The 22,473-nt window shown below is 35.6% G+C and overlaps 2 protein-coding genes across 2 annotated transcripts in view; one reads left to right on the forward strand and one right to left on the reverse strand.

Annotated features, from left to right (window-relative positions):
* Positions 1 to 2,939: 2,939 nt before the first annotated feature.
* LOC137407212 (uncharacterized) lies at positions 2,940 to 3,710 on the forward strand. The gene has a single exon (XM_068093818.1). It carries the CDS (start codon positions 2,940 to 2,942, stop codon positions 3,708 to 3,710), a length of 771 nt encoding a protein of 256 aa, XP_067949919.1.
* Positions 3,711 to 5,299: 1,589 nt separating this feature from the next.
* The window catches only part of LOC137405864 (uncharacterized), a 405,083-nt gene continuing 387,909 nt past the window's right edge, over positions 5,300 to 22,473 (reverse strand). The window contains exons 2-4 of the mRNA XM_068092298.1: positions 12,083 to 12,248; positions 6,643 to 6,793; positions 5,300 to 5,705 (exon numbers count right to left, since the gene is read on the reverse strand). Coding sequence (XP_067948399.1) covers positions 5,449 to 5,705; positions 6,643 to 6,793; positions 12,083 to 12,100 — 426 coding nt within the window. The 5' untranslated portion in view covers positions 12,101 to 12,248 and the 3' untranslated portion in view covers positions 5,300 to 5,448. The remainder of the gene's footprint in view (positions 5,706 to 6,642; positions 6,794 to 12,082; positions 12,249 to 22,473) is intronic.

The raw sequence follows: 22,473 nt of genomic DNA on the forward strand, positions 1-22,473 counted from the left end.
CTAGCTGCTCCATAGAAGTAATTTTGGATAAGCAGAAATATTTTCAATGTTTTATGAAAACCAAGTAAAAGTGTTTAACAACCTGCCTAAAACTTGTTATGTGAAAAACAGTAATTCTAGTCAATATATCTGGCCCAAATTATTGGAAGAACCATGGTTTTTGATGACAAGTTGTACACACAAAAACTTCTGAAGGCTGGTTCGCACTATATCATTGTATTTTGTTGTTAATCACATTATACTTAGGTGATCGTCTGTGATAACATTGTTCACACTATCACAAAACTATCCACGTTTACATCAACAAAATGGTTGCCGCATAGCGTTCTCATCCCACGACCAAACGAGCGGGAGCGAAGTTTGAGAGTGTCTATGATAAATACATGTGCACACAACTTACGAAAATTATTCATCAATAACGTCTCAAACCCTCGTCTCGAAATCTTATCAACAAATTTAACCATCGCTTTGTAGAGTCGTTAAAGTATAATAACGATACAAAACACATATAAGCCTATTTAAATATGTTACCAAGTCTTTGTAAATTGTTGACAGTCTCTTAAAACTTACTCATCTGAACGGATTATATACAAATAGACAGATTTATTTGGCCAAAAATCGTTATTAAAACTTGCTAAACCTCACTTTTATCAAAGTTAAGACCGGACATTGAAACGCCGAGTGACAGAGAATAGAACGATTAAGTCGTGCGCATTTCACGAAAAAATAACATGCACATTTCACCAGTCTATAGCATTGTCGAACTGTCAAAGGTTTCTGTAATTAACTTAGTAGTACTGAAATCGTTTCATTTTTGCCGATTTCAAAGTAACTGACATTTTAGACACATTTGAGTACTTTGGTATTCTAACTGATGTCCAACGCAGTGTAAGTAAAGGAAATGACGATGTTATTTTTTCTAACGGTTCTTATGAGATTATTACAATAATTAATTCTATGTTTGGATGACTACAGAACAATGACTACGTAGTACAGATTTTCTAAAAATCTATATAAATATCACAACTTTTTGATATTGCTAGCTATGACGTTTTGAAATGTAAGCAAAATTGTGCATTGGTTTTATATGCACAATTACTTACCAATATTACTATATTAATAATATTGGTTATTCTAATAATATCAGTGCATTTTACTTCTAATATTGGCCAATATTGCATTTCTCCTATTGCAGGGGAGAGATATAAACGTATAATCTTTTCCTTTCTTTATTGCTATTTGTTGTATATAATAACACCCACACCCAGTACATTACAGCTACCATTGAAGTTATCTTATTGCACTGCAGCGCCATTTGACTGCTAGTATTGCATTTCTCAACCATCAGTACCTTTTCTTTTTTCCAATATCACTTTGGTCGTGGGCTGTATGACAGTGGAATTTTGAGTTATACCATATGATCGTTTAAACGATGAAATACTAGGTTCACAGCAACTGTCATAAAAGAAACTATGAATCGAGCAATTCGCGACGGCCAATCACCATCACTGAAGTAGCATTCATTGCACGGGTTGTCGTAGGTGCGAACTATCGGAAAAGTTTGACAACTGCAATCTTTATTCACGTTACCTTGACAATGCCATTGGTTTACAGCGTACATAGTCGACAAATAATTGCCAAGGAAATAACTCCGACATGTAGTGTGAACCAACTTTAGCGAAAGGAAGCTTTTAAAATGCCAGCTCATATCAACACAAGCAACATAACTTGGTCTTGTGGCTGCTTTCTTTTTTAGCACTTACTCTTGTGTTGTGTAAGGAATACAACATAATATGGACAGTTATGATCAGCATCTTAACACCCTCAATGCTGAGGGGCCAACTGTATTATTAGATATTCGCTGTCTAAAATACTTAGATCGTTTCTCCAATCTACCTGCCCATCGATTACATTCCTACTTCCTCTAAGAACCGCTACACCTTATACCAAACACCAACACCTTGCCAATTCACATTATAGAACAGCGTTACGCAAAAAGAGCGCTTTCTTCCAGTACACATAATTTCAATTTACTATTCTCTATTATATTTTTTGTCTCATTGTCTAATTTTCTTTAAACGGCATTGATTGGTGATAATAAAGTTCATATTTTATCTATCTAACTATCTACTTGTTCATCTATCTATCTATCTAACTATCTACTTACCTACCTACCTACCTACTGTACCTACCTATCTACCTACCGATCTAGCTATTTACTTATCTATTATTTATCTAACTATTTACCCATCTATCTATCTATCCATCTATCTATCCATCTATCTATCCATCCATCCATCTACCCATCTACCCATCTATCTATCTATCTATCTATCTATCTATCTATCCATCCATCTATCTACCCATCTATCTCCCTACCCATCTATCTACCAATCCATCCATCTATCTATTTATCTAACTATCTACTTATCTGTCTCCCTATCTATTTAACTATCTATCTATCGATCATCTACATGTATCTATCTACCCATCTATCTATCTACCCATCCATCTACCCATCTGTCTACCAATCCATCCATCCATCCATCCATCCATCTATCTATCTATCTATCTATTTATCTATCTATCTACCTATCTGTCTATCCATCTATCCATCTATCCATCTATCTATCTATCTACCTATCTACCTATCTGTCTCTCTATCAATTACGCAAGTGAGACAGTGTGTCACAGTGAGTGTAGACACTAAGTGTAGTGTATCAGGGTCATAAGCATGCCACCTGAATCATACTGTCAACAATTGCAATAATGTGGCAATATGTTTGTTTCTTGGTGCTGTTGTCTTTGCACCTGAAATCGTCACTATGGTGAATCATTGATGACTTGCATACACATATATATTGCTTGTAATGTAAAAATAAAACAGTCTTGAATTAGCCAGCCACCAGAAGTCTTGATACACTAAATTGGCGACGAGGATGCCGGATAATAAAGCCATGGCTAATTTGTCAGAATTTGACAACTCTACGAGTGTTGAGTCATATTTGGAGCGGTTGGAGATATATTTTGCTGTGAACAAGGTTACGGGAGACTCTCGTCAGCACATGCTGCTCATGGGCTTGAAAGGCTATCAATACGATACAATACGAGATCTGGCAGCCCCACAGAAGCCTAAGGATTTGACATACAGTGGCCTAGTTGACCTTGTATGCAAGCACTTTGGTACGTCAAAGCACTGGCTGGTGGAACGACTTTCATTCAGAGAGATGAGACAGAATTCGGGTGAGAATCTCAATGAATATGTCAGCCGCTTGAAAAGGACAGCTCGCCAATGTGAGTTTGCCAGTAGTCTAGACGTCAACCTAGTGGAACAATTTCTACGTGCCATGCGGGACACAATGCTGAGGTCAAAGCTGATCGCACTTGAGGAATCAAAGCTAACTGATATTTGTGTGTTATTGCAAGAAGCAAATGCCAAGGTCGTTATAGAGCAGATTACACTTCCAGATGTGAAATCTGAAATGAATGCAGTCAAGAGGAATTGTTTCAGCAAGGGACAAGCAATCTGTGGTGATTGTGGTTTAGAGCAACGGATTAACCACAAGTGCCCAGCAAAAGGGCCCACACGTTTTAAATGTGGGGGCAACGGTCATTTAGCAAAAGCCCCTACCTGCCCAAAGAATAACATCAGAGCTGTTGAGAAGGCACAGAAATTATTTGACTACGAGGACGACGATTCCCTGTTTTAAGTCAGTCAGCTTAGCCAGTAAATCTACTAGTCAGTTAGCCAGTCAGCACTGTTTGCTCAATTTTGAAATGTGACGTTATTCAGCCATTCACTGTGTGTGATGTCTCTCTGCTATCTACTGTGTGTAGTGCTTCTAGTTTAGTCCAGCCAGAATTTGAGTTAGTACTGTGTGAACTTCTCAACCGATCTTGCATTTGTTTCATGTGAATATTTTTGTTTTTGGAAGAAAAGGAAGGAATATGTTTATATGTTTATTGAATTGTCAAAGATTGTCATATCCTCTTTTGTAGCTTATGTACCTTATTACGTAAGCTTTCAATTTTGTAAAATTGGTAAGGGATGTAGTGTATCAGGGTCATAAGCATGCCACCTGAATCATACTGTCAACAATTGCAATAATGTGGCAATATGTTTGTTTCTTGGTGCTGTTGTCTTTGCACCTGAAATCGTCACTATGGTGAATCATTGATGACTTGCATACACATATATATTGCTTGTAATGTAAAAATAAAACAGTCTTGAATTAGCCAGCCACCAGAAGTCTTGATACACTAAACTAAGAGCTCAATATAACCTGAACATCTCTATGGCTGTGATTTATTACAATGAACCATTCATTTTCGCATTAGCAGAAATAGCTCTATTGTTTTACTATTAATGCTTCCAGCATGTTTTAATATCATTAAAGTTAAATTTGTTTTTCTTTACTTGCTTTTTCCATGCTGTTTTAGTCAGATGCCCCTAACCACGCAATTTAAACCTGCTCAGCCGCTTATGATTTCTTTTAAAATTTGAACAATTAGATGGTTCTTCCATATCCATGGAAGATAAACACCAAAACCGTTTTTAAATGGTTGATTAATATTTCAACCAAGCCGGTTTCAACAACAAACAAACAACAATTGAGTCGTCTTAAGATTTGCTGACTTTGAAGACATCAACAATGTTAGATAAAAAATCACATAAGTGTGTGAACATTTTACGATTACATAAAAATGATCATTTTTGCAATCTGTTCGTTAGCCTTTTGGAAGACTTCCTACAAGTGTGGGAAATCCCTCAATGATCGAGTATAGTGTTTGTTTAGTTTATGGCAAACAGAGGCAATGCGTATTTCTCAGAGTATTGTTGCACAAACAATGGCTCTGTGATCTTGGCTGGACATGTCGGAGTTCAGTGGCAAGAGAGCCTCGACGACTGGAGACATGCTTCAGTAAGTTTAAATAAAATATTACAATAATACAATTTTGTGAACATAAACTTTGCTGACTTTTAAGATAAGCAAATTAAGAGTAGAGAATGACTTGTAACAATGCTGCAATAAGAATATACCAGCTTGTAAAGGAAAGAAACGACAGAGCACAACTCCTCGCCAATGTACCCAAGGGTGTCCAACTCAACAACACAGCACTTAAAACTAGATATTATGAGCAAAAGTTCTTTTGTAACCAGATATTTAGTTGTATTTAATAAGTTTATATACAAACCTCTAATGTCAAGAATGTCAAGTAAAAATACATGGTCAACGGTATGTGTATCAGCTGTGATCAGTGCAGGCGATATATCTTTAACGATACAATCCGATGCATGTTGTCCTAAATCTAATATCTAATACAATCTAAGTATTAGAATGTATTAGATATTAGATTTATATTATTGATTGTTAAACTTTATTATAATAAAAATATAAAACATAATAAAACATTTTAAAGTTATCAGTGTAAGGTCATATAGCAGGCTCATTCCTCACTCTCGTTCTGTTTCTCTGTTTTCAGCTTCTCATGCTCGCTGCTTATGCTGTCCTTGACATTCACATCGGAGAGCGTATTGCTATTATAAGCTTCACTATAAATGTCGTAGGTGCAGTCGTATATCTCAATGAGACCAAAGATAATACTAACGATATTCTTGACAAGGAACACTGAAGCGGGTTCAATACGATGGACAGCCAAGTAGAGTCTGATAGTCAGTAGGGGGATATTTAGAAGCAGCAGTTCTGTAAATATAAAGTTTTCAGTTAGCAGGTCATGGAAAAACCCTGGTTAGTAGTTAACAGTTTTTCTTTAGGTTGTTTATTGTATGCATCTATTGCACAGCTAAAAATAGTTTGAGAATACCGTAACTAATTAAATAAAGATATTTATGAAAATAAAATACGTTTTTATAGTAAGTACCAAATATTACCATACCAATTACCGCACATTAGTGGTGGTTAACATTACTGTGATAAAACTGCCCTATATTAATTTTATATGGCTGTTCTCTGTATACCATCATGAGACTTCTTCTGGCGTATTTTCAGATGCTTGTGTCAGTGATGACAAAAGGAAAGTTTAACGTTACAGTCAGAGTTCTAAATACAGTACACTACAAAAAATACAATCAAATAAATAACTTGATACTTTACTATAATAAATGACGTGTTTATCTGTCTGCCTGAAGCCATGCTCAGAGCGGTAGGAAAAACTATTTCCCTGCACAAGATTCAAACCAGGATGACTCAACTCCCAGCCAATCACACTACCATCTGGACCACTTAACCACCTTGTTGTATGGAGGAATAATTGTATACATAGTTAATACCCATGAGGATCTATCATGGTACACAAGACTGCTAGTCTACTGCTCTTTACTATAATAAGACCCACGTCTGGTAAAAAAAGATTCCTTTCAACAGAATTCAAACTCACAACTTTTAACTTGTTACACTGACATTCTACGACCTGTACTGATCGACTGCCTTGCCACATTTTAGAATATTTGTGCTGTTAGTTATTACACCTAACTATCTTTCACTGCACACCAGGGCACTAGTAGTCTAGTAAAGCATAATTCTAGAATCTACAATAATGGCTGTAATGTTGTGATTACGTATTTGTCATTTTATTATTTTTGGGTATTTTTACAGAAAGATTAATTTGGTTAACACTCACCATAAAGAGACTTCAATATCTTCACCTTCAGTGATCTGACATAGCTTGCAAAATGGTCCCCAAAGAGGCTGAGTAGAGAGACAGATGGTCGAATCAGATTGAGGATTATAATAGCCAGAATAATTGGCTTCAGAACTATGGGGAGACTCTTCTGCAAAGAGAACAGAGCTTCAAAATGCAGTTTAACCAAAGTATGCTTTTAATTTTTTTCTGCGTATCCTCTAATAAATTTTTTGTAAGACATTTTGATCACGTGTTACTCTTTACGCAGAACGATGCAATTGAATGAGAAATTCTAGTCTTCAACTGTTCGAAACTAAATGTGGAGTAAATAATACTTTGCCTAGCTGTAGGAGCTGTAGTGATTACTAGAAACTTACAGTTTACTCTGCACCTCGCTAAGTGAGGTCTCAATACATTGCATTGTTTTTCAAGGATAAAAGTAACTTTTGTTGATTCAAGCACCTTGCTATGACACGATCCTTCACTGACCTAATAAAAATAGCTGTCGTTTCCTTAGACTCAGCAGTCTGACATGTAGGTTTAACTTCCTGTTTGTTTAAGTTATGCTAGTGGTACTGTCCTGATATAAAAAATCTGGGACATGTGCACAGGGCGTGTATTGAGCGATTGCCAAAGCAGTGAATATTCCCAACTCTATGAAGGAAAGAAGTATCAGGGGCTAAAGCAATGAATATTCCCAACTTTATGAAGGAAAGAGGTATCAGGGCAAACCCTTAGTTTACCTTAAACTTTTTTGCAAGCTGTATTAACACCAAGACAAAAATCGACATTCACATCAGGAGTTGTCTTTTTAGGGGTGGGTAAGCAACTCCTAAATAAATGTCTAACTCAGATGTTTCTTCTATTAAATTTTGTAGTTTTTCTAATAGGTTCCTGCTGTGCATCTATTTTATTTATACCTTTGTCATAATCCTTTATATGCCTGTATCTATACATACATATGTACCTACGTACAGTGACAATTTCCAAGAACTAACTGGCTTGAAAATGAGAGCAAAGGTGATCAGCAGAAGGAAATCTACTTCAGGGTATGCTAATCAGTAAAATAAATATTTTATCTTATTAATGATCCTAGCGTATTATAATAAAGGTATGTTTGCACTGTATAAACTATTTGTTCAGTCGATTGAAAGTGGACGATCACTTACTTTTGAAACTATGAAAGTACACAACAATATTGTTGGAAAGCTACTGACGTCATTAAAAGCTGGCAATAACATTCCACCAGCCAATAAGAGTTCTATGATTGCTTCTAATAGCCAATCAGTGCACTGTTCATTTATTATAAAAATTAGCACATTGGCAGTCTTGTGCACCATGAGAGATCGTCATGTGTATTAAGTACTAACAACTACATGCACAATCTATATAAATCTCCAAATTTGTCGTTGTCTGTTGTTGTCTATTGCCGTTCGGTGTCTGTCTATTTCGTACTATTTGCTTCTGATTAGTGAGTACTTGATAAGTTACCCTACCGTATCTGTACTTTTAATGAAAGAAAACAATTATCTACATGTGTTGAGCCAATGTAGAAACCTTTGTTTTTTATCGTAATTAATTGTTATCCATGACCAGTCGTGCTAGGCGGATTACATCTCCAAATTTTTACTAATCTTAGATCTACGGACTTAAAATGATTGTTATTGAACAGCAGTGCTACTGAGAGTTATTATTCATATTTTATCAGTAATAATAATGCCACAAACTAATAATATTGATAAATTTCGATTCCGATTCCGATTCGGACATGCTCACAGTCTTTTCAAAAATGGTCAAAAAAGTGCTCGATCTTATTCTGCAGCGCACTATGGGTAATTTTTACAGCATCTGCGAATGAAAATGATATGATGATTAATTTGGTGTCAAAATATTTCTATGGACCAAGGGGTTCAAAAGTTAAAAGTTATAGATAAAGCAAAGCAAAAAGCACCAAGCCGGAAACAGGTAATAAAAAATTAAGGTGATGATGAGATTAAAGTTAAGTTTAATAAAATATTTACGCTTACTTTTACTTGTGTTTTTGTAAGCTAAGTTCATTTGAATTAAATTGAAAGTTTATGTTATGTTACATAGTGTTACAAAAGTCTAATGTACTTAATGCGTTGTTGAACAAATCTCTCTCACACTGTGGTTAGCCCCTAAGTCTGTCTTGAAGGTGAGAACTCCTTACAGTACTGTACATAGTAATGTTACATTTATTGCAGATCACAACTACTGAATTGGTTACTATAGTTACTAAGGCTACCACACAATTTTATTGCTACTTTTAAATATGTACAATATGTATACAAAATTCTGATGTGTTTACCCAAGGAGGAGAGGGATTTACATTAGATAATTACTATAGGTTCTTATGCCCCTCCAGATGACATTTTTGTCTAACGATCTGATCCAAACACCAGAATGAATAAATATCGAATGGCGAGGGTTCACTGTAGTTGGGAGATAATGATGACAGTATTAGAGGATTGTTGGCCACACGCCAAATATTCACCTGCAGACCTGTTTAGCCATTAATACAAATCAGTTAATTGCTAAAAGGCCATCTTCACTGTAAAAATGCGTTGAGGCCTTTTTCAACTTTAGCTTATGCATTTTATCCTTTTGAAATTAACAAATTTATTATAAAATCTGTTTAAGAAAAATTTTAATCGCTACAAATTGGGTTTTGCAACATTTATCACAAAAAGCAACAATTTTAATCAGAAATACTTAGAGCAGTAGTGATGGTTAATAATAAACAGGAGACATTGTCATACCTACATTGTATTTAGCCGTCTCTACACTGTTAACTTAAAAGATATTCTGAGCAAAGCATTAATACTGTGTGGTTTGTTTTATTCGAAGGTATTCATAACTTCAAGTTCAATAAGCTACAATTTAACAAAAAATAGAACTCTATTATTAACATTATGATTCTTGCGGTATAATTTGAAAAGATTTATGCTTGAAATGAAATTTATGCCAATAAAATAATAAAATATATGGTAAAAGTTGAGTTATCAATGCACTTTATATTTTGGTTGCATATTGTTAAAAAATTTAGGACCGTCTACCAATATGAGCAATAATATGTTGTTATTAGAATATTGCAAAAAGCATCAAATTTTAGTATAACCTTAATTTTTATAGTTTTGGTTCTGTCAATTAATTTTAGGTATCACAAGAACAGAATTTTAACTGAATTCGAAACTACCTAATTTAATAGTGATTTTTAAACTTTTTACTATATATGCTTATATTAAGTATTTTCTAGGCATCAGTAATAGTGTGAAGACGGCAGCAAAAAAAATGAGCTGTCATATAAAGGGCAGATGGAAAGAGACAAATCTTAAACTTGATTGAACATATATGTATATAAAAATGGCAATGTTGTTACTCCATAAAATATGCACAATTTTTTGTCACGCCTTTTTAAAACGCTATAATCAGGTTCTAAAACAACTATTCCGTTATAGTATAATTAGTTAATATTATTAGTTTTGTTTATAGTATTATTGCATTATTATATTATTATTTATATTTATTAATAATATTATTTATAATATTATTAGTAAATTCATTATTTTATTAAATAATATATAAACCTAGTATAATCTTTACTATAATAAGAAACGAGTCCATTTGAAGCTGTGGCTGAAGGTTAGTAAAAAGATTACACCCTACGGGATTTGAACTGTAGGCTTTCAGCATATCAGTACACTACCATCTATGACAATTGACTATCAGTTAATATTATCCCACGACCACACGAGCGGAGCGGAAGTGTGGGAGTTTTATGATAAATGCATGGGCACACAACTTACGAAAATTATTCATCAACAATGAGACGAACCCTCGTCAAGAAATTTCATCAAAAAATTTAAGCATCGGAATTTAAAGTCGTTAAAGTATAAAAACGATACAAAACACATTTAAACCTATTTAAATATGTTACCAAGTCTTTGTAAACCTACGATAATATCTTAAAACTTACCCATCTGATCGGATTATACACAAATAGACAGATTAATTTGAACGAAAATTGCCACAAAAAGCTTGAAAAGCTCGGTTTAATAAAAGTTAAGACCGAAAATTGAAACGCCAATAAAGCCGTGCGACCGATTGTAGAACTATTTAGCAGTGCGCATTTCACGAGAAAACCGTGCTCATTTCATCAGTCTATGGCATTTTTCACTTGTCATCGAATTTGTTCGAAGGTCTCTGTAATAAACGTAGACCGTTTGAGGCGTAGACCGATTTACAGGTACGAAATTGTGGTACACAGTTTATCAGCCTGTGTTTTTTGTCCAATCACCGAAGGTTTCATTATTTGAAACGTTAGCCGAAATTCTTTACAACTTATGTACTAGCTAGGGCCGAACTACAACGCCCCTTCATGACGAGAACATTTTTTATTTTGCTACAGTTTTATACGCGTGAATGCTCTTACTCGCTTTCTGTTAAAGATCGCTTATCAAAACCATTCTACATTCAACGCAACCAACTTTCAAACTGTGCATAGTACACAGTAGCTTGCTATTTTACTTCTAATTTTGCATTTCAGAGTTATAATAAACATATTTCTTTATTGTTGTTGAATTACATACATTACAGTAAATTAGGCCTACAGCTTTATAACACTTTTATAACAGCTTTTATTTTGCTGCAGTTTGCAGAAATCTTCGAGACGCATGAACGCTCATAGGTTTTCTATTATTGCTGTATTACTATATTAACAATATTGGTTATTTTAATAATATCAGTGCATTTTACTTATAATATTGGCCAACATTGTATTTCTCCTATTGCAAGGGAGAGATATAAACGTGTAATATTTTCCTTTCATTGTTGTTGTTTGTCATGACCAAACACTTTTTAAATAAATTTTCTAAAAACCTATATAAATACCACAACTTCTCGATATTGCTACCTATGACGTTTTGAAATGTAAACAAAATTGTGTACTGTATTGTTTTTCTATTATTACTATATTAATAAAATTGATTATTCTAAGAATATCAGTGCATTTTACTTCTAATATTGGCCAATATTGCATTTCTCCTATTGCAGGGGGAAAATATAAACATCTTTTCCATTCATTATTGCTTATTGTTGTATGTAATAACACCCACACCCAGTACATTACAGCTACCATTGCAGTTATCCTATTGCACTGCAGAGCCATTTGATTGCTAATATTGCATTTCTCAACCATCAGTACCCTTTATTTTTTTGCCAATATCTCTGGCCATCTCTTTGGTCGTGGGCTGTATGACAGTGGAATTTCTAGTAGAATAATTGTACTTACAGCCATTACACCCGAATAGTCGCTTATACCACGCTAGACTGACAGAGTACTATTAACAATAATATCAACAAGGGCAGACGTGAGCAATTTTCTGCAGCTGAGAGCTCGACATAAACCAGGACTTACTGTATGGTGTCCAGTCATGATGAACAGGACATCTAAGATGTCGACAGTGTCAAGGACATCTATAGTGAACCACTTAACAAGAAACAAGATGGATGCTCGTCGAGCTAAGGACTCCTGATGATGATGGTGTCCCCAAGCGAAGAATATGCATATCAGTGTAGTCCCACTACAATGATATGCACTCAAGCGTCAAATAATCTTTCATTATTACCTACCCCAGCTAGTTCAAGAGGTCATTGTAATGCGCAGCTTGCATTTATAAGAACTTGAGGAAGCTGGATATGTTTCTTAATATCTGAAAATTTAAAATATTGTTGTTTAAAGATTTGCTGTGCATATCTTATGACTTTGCAAGCAGGATATGATGTCATCAATTCGCTATTCTCGATTGTAAAAAAACACTAAAAACTAACAGCCATCTACTAAGATGCCACTACCTGCTTCAGAACAAGTCATTGTTTTCCTTTAAAGTTTATCAAATCTTTCAAAAAGCTTAACTACGAAATTTTTTAATCTTCAATCATATCTTACTAATTTTTATGTAGAAACCCTTGATATCAATATAAGAAATGTCATTATAACCAGCATCAAGGGTATTGATTATGTTGCTAGCAGTGTGAATCTTGCAAACTGCCTGACATTGGCTTGTAAATATTTTGGTTTTTTGTTGTCTAAATGTAATTAAGAGTCTCTCTATTCCATTGGCTGTCTGGCTCACTGTAACCTTTATCCCATTGGTTGTCTGGCTCACTGTTACCTTTATCCCATTGGTTGTCTGGCTCACTGTTACCTTTATTCCATTGGTTGCCTCAATCACTGTTACCTTTATTCTATTGGTTGCCTGACTCACGTTACTTTTATAGAGATGAATTCAGAAACCAGAGATAGATTCGTATATGGAATCAGGTGTCTCAAGGTTCATCACTTACTTATGTGGCTTATGATAATATTGCATTTATTGTTTTAGTTGCTGAGTGTTACAAAGAAAACCACTATTTCTATGAAGTGGTTTATCAGAAATGCCTGCTTGGCCATTACCAACATGGAGTTAGTTACTTGGCTGTATAAAACCTGATTTAGTGCTGCTTTAAGTAGATTTAAAGATAAAAGTAAAATTTACTTCATTTCCTTATTCACAAATACTGTATAATAAAACATTTATATGGTTGACAGTAATGAAATTATTGTGGTCACTCACTTAATTATGTATAGATGTTACCATTGTTAAAAGATTTCATTGAAAAACAGGAAAAAAACTCATGGTTCTCTTCTGAGAATGTGTTATCTCAGGGCGGTAAGCAGATTATGTGCCTATTAGGCAGGAAGACCTGATATTATTTAAAAAAAATTTTCTGTTTCAGCGGATGGTCAGGATTAGTACTAGTACATTCAAATTGATTTGCAGAAACACCAAACATTCAATCGTTGAACAGTGGTAGTGAAAGCAAAGTTAGTCAATCCCCATGGCATGATTTCAGGGTAAAGGATTTTTGCAGATGAGCGAATTCAATACATTGAATCTGCTCTCGTCTTTCTTTGCATGTGGATAATAAAATGTAGTCTTGTATAGCGCTGTAGTGTAATATAGTTTGTCACATTTGGTTTTCATATAGTTTTATACGATTGTTCCGAGGGTATACGGTAGCTCAAGTATTTAACACTAAGGCTATCTACTGTGGAACAGATCAAACATAATACAATGTATTCTTGTAACAATTTCAACTCTCCTCATTCGAGTAATTTGAAATTTGAAGCAGACAACGACATAGATTTATTGTATAACTGGTAACATTATTTTATACCACTTGGCTAGTTTTTCTAACACGCTTAGTGGTTTTAGCGTACCAGATGAAATGGTCTGAAATATAAGCGAAAAGAGTGTATCAACCAAGTATATGGTTTAAAAACTGTCACTATGTAGTTACTGTATCTTTGGCAGTTACAAAAAAATTTGCTATAAATATAAATGTTTTTTGTCATTTACTTTCTTTTTAATTATAGTTTTTAACACTAGTAATAAATGCATTGAATTAATTTTTAAAAAAGTCATAAAAAGTCATAGAATATGAGAGAGAATCATTTGATCAATCAGTTAAATCTATAGATGAGTCAGTTGATCAATCAGGTAAATCTATAGATGAGTCAGTTGATCAATTAGGTAAATCTATAGATGAGTCAGTTGATCAATTAGGTAAATCTATAGATGAGTCAGTTGATCAATTAGGTAAATCTATAGATGAGTCAGTTGATCAATTAGGTAAATCTATAGATGAGTCAGTTGATCAATCAGTTAAATCTATAGATGAGTCAGTTGATCAATTAGGTAAATCTATAGATGTATTTAGACTCAGTTCATTACCAACTATAACTCCAAACGCAATATTGTCAGCTTACCAAATACATGACTTGAGATCAAATACATGCAAGCGCCTTTCAACATTATAGGCAAATATGCTACAGACTCTCGCCCCCAAGAAGACTGCATAGACAAACCAGGCAGCTGGTGCGTAGGGTAAACCTACAAGTACAGGTACAGGTATAAACACAGTCAGAGAGTTGGGTATATTAGATATCTGAAAATAAGGGTGATGATGACTAGGTATAAGATAAATATGTAGCCAATCAAAAGGCTTCAAAGTATATTCATCAAAACTCAATTGTACTTGTTGGCAATGGTTCACGCAACCTGCCAGAAGATGTGGTAAACACTTAACTATGTAGCTATGGCTGCTACAGAATGGTGCCAGAGCAAGTGACACAATGAGTTTCCATTCAGATATTGTACAATCAAGGGTAGTGTCTGGTCAGTATAAGGAAGAGCGGTCTGTCAAAGCATTCCTGGCTATTTAACTGAGATGTATTAAATAGTTATGTTGATCTCTCTACTATTGCTCAACTTGGTAGTATTTCAGGACCTTGGTACCTGATACTTGGGAACTTAATACCAAAGCATACCGAGTTGATGTTACATTGAGAATATTGTTTCTGTTATTATATTTTATTACAGTAGACCCTCATTAAACGAAACCCATTAGACAGGATATCGGATAAGATTTCCAATTTTGGGTGTAGTAGCTGCAATCAACATGTAATAACATCAAACAATTGATTATCAGTTTATGATGATTTTTAGCCAAAATTGAGAGAATTATTAAATGTAACGCACACTTGTCTGTTGGAGCCATTTATATAAATAACTCGCAAAAGAAGCATACAATCTTCAAACATATCATTTGGATGCTATCTAACTTTCATGATGATGAAATAGAATTTTATATGATTTAAAATATGTTAAAAACTACAACAGGTATTTGAAAGAGTAACTTATTTAATATTCAGTAAAAAAATTGTTGTAATGCTTTGCGTGAATAGAAATTTTCGCAAATGACTTGCCATTAGAGGAGTTGTCTAACAGTCGTTGCTACTTTTTAGAAGTTTCTGCTGCTTCAAAATTTTCTTCACACTTGCTAAACATTTAAAGCATATGCAGCAAAGTATAGTATGACATAGTATAGTATAGTGTAGTATAGTGTAGTATAGTGTAGTATAGTGTAGTATAGTGTAGTATAGTATAGTGTACAGCATATACTACAAAGAGAGTAGGCTTTATTAATGCTATTTTTCCTTTATATAAAGACCTAATATATAAAATCAAGTGTTTGTTGGTGGTCATTCGTATGTCCAGTTAATAGCGATTGGTTAAAGTATGCATGCTTGCAGTGTAATGATTGCAGGATTATTCCTACGTGTGGCAAGGAGGATATATGGTTTAGGGGTACTACCCCTAGCTTCACATTTATGCATCTGAATGTATGAACTTGATTTCTGTGAGGTGCAAACCTTTTTGCAAGCTCAAGCTACTCAAATACTTTGGGTAGAAAAACTTAGCCAGTGGCAGTTAAACTACCTGCCACTGTTCAAAGCTGTTTTTTAGCACGCATGCAATGCCGGACATTCAGTAGTAGATATATATATATTCGCGCATCAGTCATATCGGACAATCAGCTAAACTGGACCACCCACAACCCCTATTAGTCCATTTTAGTGTGGGTTGACTGCATTGGTTTCACAGTGCACTTGACCCTACACTTTATGCTCTAGGCTGACTAAACCAGAATGTGAGCATCTGTAGTGTACAGTAGAAACTCTATATACGAAATCAATTCATTCCGGAAGACATTTTGTAAGCAGAAAATTTTTCTTATATGTTAAAATGAGTAGGAACTCATTTTAACATATAAATACCCGATTGCTAAGCTCAACAAAACTAGAACATAATATTTGTATAACACATAAATAAGGGTTAAAACTTATCAAAAATACATGCTAAATTTGCATGACTGCATAATTAATAGAACAAGTACATGTGGAGATAAGAAAGAAAAGAGAAATAATGAATAAAAACCACACACGGTATGTTGGTTGACCTATGAGGTTGGCTAACTAAGGAGGAAGGAAGTTGCTGGGCCTAAGCCAATAGCAGAGCTGCCCATCCGCTTAAACAGACAGTAATGTATTTTTAAAATTTATGGCTTTTGCTCTTTTGTATTTAGAATTATCTTTCATTATTTGAAGCATTATTTCCACGAAAAACATTTCATAACTTGGAAATTTCACATTCGGGATATTTTATTAGTTGAGGTACAACCACATAACAGCTGATGTACCATCCCTTAATAAAAACACAGCGGTTAACATCTGTTACTCAGTTATTTCTTGGTTGTTTAACCGCCATTGATGTTGTTAGGCACTACTGTTTATTTTCCCAAAGATGACACCGATACGCACAGGTTATCTAAGACCTACGGAGAGTTCAGTCGATAAGCCAGTAAACAAAAGAAATACAGTCAAACATGGATAACTCGTCCACGGATAGCTCGAAAAAAATGGTTAATTCGAACATTTCCTTTGGTCCGTTCCCACGTAATGATTAATTGCTATAGATAACTCGAATTCAACACTGTTAATTCGAACTGTTTTTTTGCCCAACAGCTACCGAAACGGTTGTTTTCGCTTTAGAAAATCACTTTATTCAAAGCCATAGAGGTAAACTTCATCTTTTCGTAATTCATAAGCGTCGTTATTACCACCATCGGCAAAATATTTTTGTCAACGACTTTTCTAAAAGTTTGGTGAAATTTGATTTATACAGCGATACGATGAATAGCACGGGCTAGCCGGGTCACGCGCGCAAGAATTTTCGCCACGCACATACAAAACAAAAATCGCATGTTGTTTTTGTTTTGTATGTGCGTGGCGAAAATCCTTGAGTGCGTGACTCGGCTAGCCCGTGATGAATAGTTTTCCGACGTTGATTCCGTGTTGAATCAACGTCGGAATGTTGAATGTTTAAAACGTCTTAAAAAATGTTGTAATTAAACGTATACGTTGTCTGAGCTACAAAAAACTATTCATCGTTTGACCTAAACACAGAATACGTGTGTACATTCAATAAGTATCTATTAAAAAAGCGTGAGTGATATAGAATGTACCGTAAAACCTCGTAAAACTTCTAATTGAACTGCCTCGGAGTGTTGCTCTTAACGAATCCCAGGTAAAGTAAAGTAATCTGCATAAACTTCAAGAAAAAACGGCAAAATTGATGATGGGTAAAACCCCAAAAGAAAAAAATGTCTTTTCTTTGGAGCATTTCAACAACGATCAAGTTTTGCCAATGTCAATCTGAAAAACGTCCTGGCAATAACATCACCTCAAACAACAAACCAATCTCAAGTGATAGAAAAATCTCTATACTTTTTCATGAAAACGTTTTAAACTTTACATTAGAAGCATTTAATTTGAAACAAGCCATTTGTGCTTTTGATTTATATTATAGTTTGTATATGTACATGTATCTACTAATAAATAAGTAAATATATGGACTTGTGACAGTGCTCTGATAACTTGAATGCTCTGATAATTCGAACACTTTTTGCTCGGTCCCTTGAAGTTCGAGTTATCCATGTTTGACTGTATAATGTTACAGTGAAATTATACCTGACTATCCATTCAACAGCAGCTTCCAGTAGTTCAAGTACCATATTCAGAAGAGCTGTTGTCTTTCAGGTTAATATAGATTGATTTGACAGCCGTGCATATGTTGCAACAGTGTACAACAAGGAATTAAATGTTTTAGAAATATATCGGTCATTAAAAATTTATAGTGGCAAACCGTTTGTTTTGTACTTTTACGACTTGCAATGAAGCCATAATCTGCGTGTATTTACTCCCATAATATCGCACAGATTTGTACCTGGAGTTTTGTGCAACGAACAACCAGTAAAACGTACATTAAGAATGAGATATTTTAAGGATGACTTGTAATACCTGGGCCAGAAGAAAAGTATGCTACTGGCAGCGAAGTTTATTGCTAAAGAGACTGTGAAATTCGATTACAAGAAATTCTTGAATTCTGGCATAAGGCGACTTGTAGTTGCTACCACAATTTCGTAGCAGTACTTACCTTTGGCAAATCCGTACTCATTTCTGTGCTGCATTCGAACACGGCGAAGTCGCCATTCTTTGAGATAAAACGTAGCAATAAAGACCGCCGCAACAACAAAATCAGCAATCAACCACAGCCACATTAGCGGGTTCTTGAACTGTAAGTAGAAAGTGAGAATGAGTGGAGTTTCCTATAGAGACATGATGTAGAACCAAGTTGGTTATAATCTGATTCTACTTCTGGTCACAAAGAACCAAACTAATAGAAAATTAATAATATACTTGCTTCACAAGTTAATATTTCACTATAAATATTTTCAAGGGGTGTTTTTAGATTGCACTGGATTCAGATTCGAGTAGTAAGATAAGTCCTCATTTCACTCTGACAAGGGAAGATAATTTAAAAAACAATCTTTTTCTTACTGATGCCAATCGAAATACAGTTCTTGCAAAAACTAATTTTTTTGAATTCACATGTTTTCTTCATGAATCTAGCATTTATTACTATGTACCTGCATGCAGGTACATAAAATCCCTAGATTTTGAAAAAATGCAAAATATGAGAAATCTGTATATATTGCGGTGGAAACTTCGCAAAAGAGTTGTACGGCTGCCAAAGAGCACGCGACTGCAGGACGTAAGTGCTGGTCACGTTTGTCATTTCTACAATCTCCTTTATAATAGCTTTTCTTTAAGCCTCTGGTTGTCTATTTATTACACGCTTGACTGAACATTAGGTCATTTGATGTAGGCTTAAAACCCTGTGCATAATATACATGTAAATGATGAAAAATGTAAAAAATCTATATGGAGAGGGGAATAAGAGTTGGCTTCGATGGGATGCCAAGATGCCAAGCGAAATGGTGTAAAAGGGTATAGCAAGATGAGCAAGGCTGAGCTCGCGTACCACGCTGGTGATCAATCCAAGGTGATTGGTAAAATCAGCAAGGGTGTACCGATATTGGTGGATGGTGTTTTTAAAAAGCCTGACCCGGATGATGCTCTTCGCAATGTGAGAAATTTGTATGGAGAGGCATCCCCGAGTCAGATGAGAGAAGAGGCAAAGCGTATGGGTTTGGAAACAGGGGCAAGCTTCGAAAAGCCGAGCTTGAAGATATTGTAAATGGTAAGCGACGCTTTACACTAAACGGTCTGAGCACGAAGGATTTAAAATCTTTAGCTCGAGATAGAGATATACCAGTTACACCGCGTATGAAAAAAGCGGACGTAGTTGGTCTGTTGAGAGATAGAACTGACAGAGCACCGTGGGTTGAGATAAGAAAGACTTTTGTGGATGGTGTAACAAACAATTTACTGTTGACGTGTCTAGCTATCAATCGGCTGACATAGGTTTTGTATGGAGATACGCTAAACCCGTCATTATGGATAGGATTCAGCAAACATTTGAAACAAAAAAGATTTGTGTAAGTGTAGAGGTTGTATTCTCCCATCTAGAGCCTGGTGCTGTAACCACTCGGTTTTGGGATACTCCCAGGGAAGGGGCGGTACCTATCTCAGCATCAACTAATCTATCCGATGAGTTGAACAGACAGCTAGCAAACGTTATTAGAAAAATAGATGAATTTACAAACAATGGCTCTGGATGGATTTTGGAACGAGCGTCTAGATTTTACTTGGAAGTTTATTGTTGGCAACCTCTCAGGGTTTGAACTTACAGACCAACTCCTAAGCATTTAGCGAATATAAAGGCAGTTACTAATGTCAATAACAGAGCCCCAAGACGATGCCTGAGATTAAAGAAATTGCGAAGTCACTAAGCATAAAGTTTACTAATAAGACAAAAAAGTCAGAATTGGTTGAAAAAATAAAAGAAATATATCCAGAGGTTTTGGTTGACAACAAGCGCTTCTTGTGGGCGGTACTCTCATGTCTATACCTACCAAGCGATAATGCTGATCGCTGATATCAAAATAGCCTGAATACCAAAATGTTAAAGTACACGGTTACACTAGACCAGATCAAAAAGTTTGCTAACAAGAACAAACTTGTGATTAATGTGTTTGAGTGAAAAGGCAGCGGGATGGAAATTGTTCACACAGATGATCGACTATACAGGGAAGACGGTCTTCCGGAGGTAAACTTAATTTTTTATAAAGATCACTACATGTGGATAAAAAGTATGTCAGCGCTAATGTACGCCCAGACAGAGCACAAGGAGTCTAAGTATATGTACCTGCTTTAGATGTCCCCACCACTCAACGTGTGAGTGAACTTTTAAAATTCATGTTGAAGGTGCCTAAAGCTTCATGATGAAACTTGCGCTGTTAAGATGCCTGAACCAGGGTCGGTAATGAAATTTAAAAACACTAAAAATATGGAAAAGGCTCCTTATACAGTCTACGCAGATTTTGAGTCAATTATAGATAAAGAGACCAAAATTCACACAGCTTGCAGCTATGGGTTGGAGTTGGTTAATAGCGTAGGTTTGAAATGTACAGAGGCGAGGATTGTATAGAGCAGTTCTTTAAGGTGCTAGAAGAGTTGGAAAAATACGTTGATAGTATACTGATTGCTGAGATGATCATCACTCCTAAACAGGAGCAAAAATTTTATCGTGATGTTGAAGAGGCTACATCGCTGTGCTGGATATGTAAAAAACTGAGTGAGTCTATGGTTAGGGACCACGATCATGTATCGGGGTTGTATAGAGGTCCGGCTCATAACAAATGCAATCTTAATTTACTACAAACTAAAAAGATCAAGGTGATATTTCACAATTTTTGTGGCTATGACTCTCACCTTATTGTCAAAGCTTGGAAAGGTAGACGAACAAAATGCTACATATGTAAAGAAAAGGCTGACGTTGATGCATCAATGGTTACTGTGTATAAACGCAATATTGATGAATTGGTTGTACATAAAAAATGCAAACTTTCTCAACACGATAGTCCAGAGTCACAAGACCCTAAGTGCTGCTTTGCATGCGTTTGGAGGGATATGATGATGATCCTTTAGTGATGCGAAAAATCCCTGACAAAAAGTTGGGAGTGGCTCGTAGAGCGTGTGCGAATGAAAAGTCATCCATATGGCATCAGGTGCACAAGTGTACAAACTTTGAGGGGGCAGACGGTATTGGTGTTATAGCCAACACCGAGGAAAAATACATGTCTATGAGAATAGATAGGTTTGAGTTTATGGGCAGCCTCCAGCATCTCAATAGCTCATTGGCCAAATTGGTGGAAGGTCTGGATGATCTACCACACCTGAAACGAGAGTATCCAGAACATGCCAGTCTACTTTCCAGGAAGGGTATATACCCGTACGAGTACATGGATTCTCACGAGCGGCTTAAAGAACGACAACTCTCAGATAAAGTGCACTTTAGTTCGTCGCTTGAAAATTATGCCGGTATAAGTGATGAGGACTACCAGCATGCTCAAAAACTGTGGAAAGAGCTGGAGTGTGAAACTTTGGGTGATGATCATGATCTCTATCTTAAGACAGATGTCTTGCTTTTGACGGGTGTTTTTGAGAGCCATAGATCAACAGCCATGGATGTATATGGTCTCGACCCTGGTCACTACATCTCAGCACCCTCATTGTCATGGAATGCATTGCTTAAAATAACAAAACAAGAACTGGAGCTCATCAGTGATGTAGACATGTACAATTTTGTAGAGAGTGGTATAAAAGGTGGGGTGTCTACATGCAGAGGCTTGCGATATGCCAAGGCCAAAAATTTTTATGTGGAGGGGCATGATGAAAAGAAACCAACTACTTTCTTGATGTACCTAGACATGATCAACTTGTATGGGTGGGCCATGTCGCAAAAGCTACCGACTGGTGGCTTTCATTGAGAAGACGACTTGCCAGACATTAATGATGATGAAGGCTACATTGCGGAGGTAGATCTAGAATACCCAAAAAAGCTACACGACAAACACAATGATTATCCGCTGGCACCCGAGTCAATGAAACCTGACCAG

This window comes from Watersipora subatra, chromosome 10 (assembly GCF_963576615.1).
Source record: "Watersipora subatra chromosome 10, tzWatSuba1.1, whole genome shotgun sequence".
In the NCBI taxonomy this organism is placed as follows: Eukaryota; Metazoa; Bryozoa; class Gymnolaemata; order Cheilostomatida; family Watersiporidae; genus Watersipora; species Watersipora subatra.

Excerpts from the sequence above, each read along its gene's own strand:
- LOC137407212 (XM_068093818.1), top strand. The coding sequence starts at position 2,940 with ATGCCGGATAATAAAGCCATGGCTAATTTGTCAGAATTTGACAACTCT.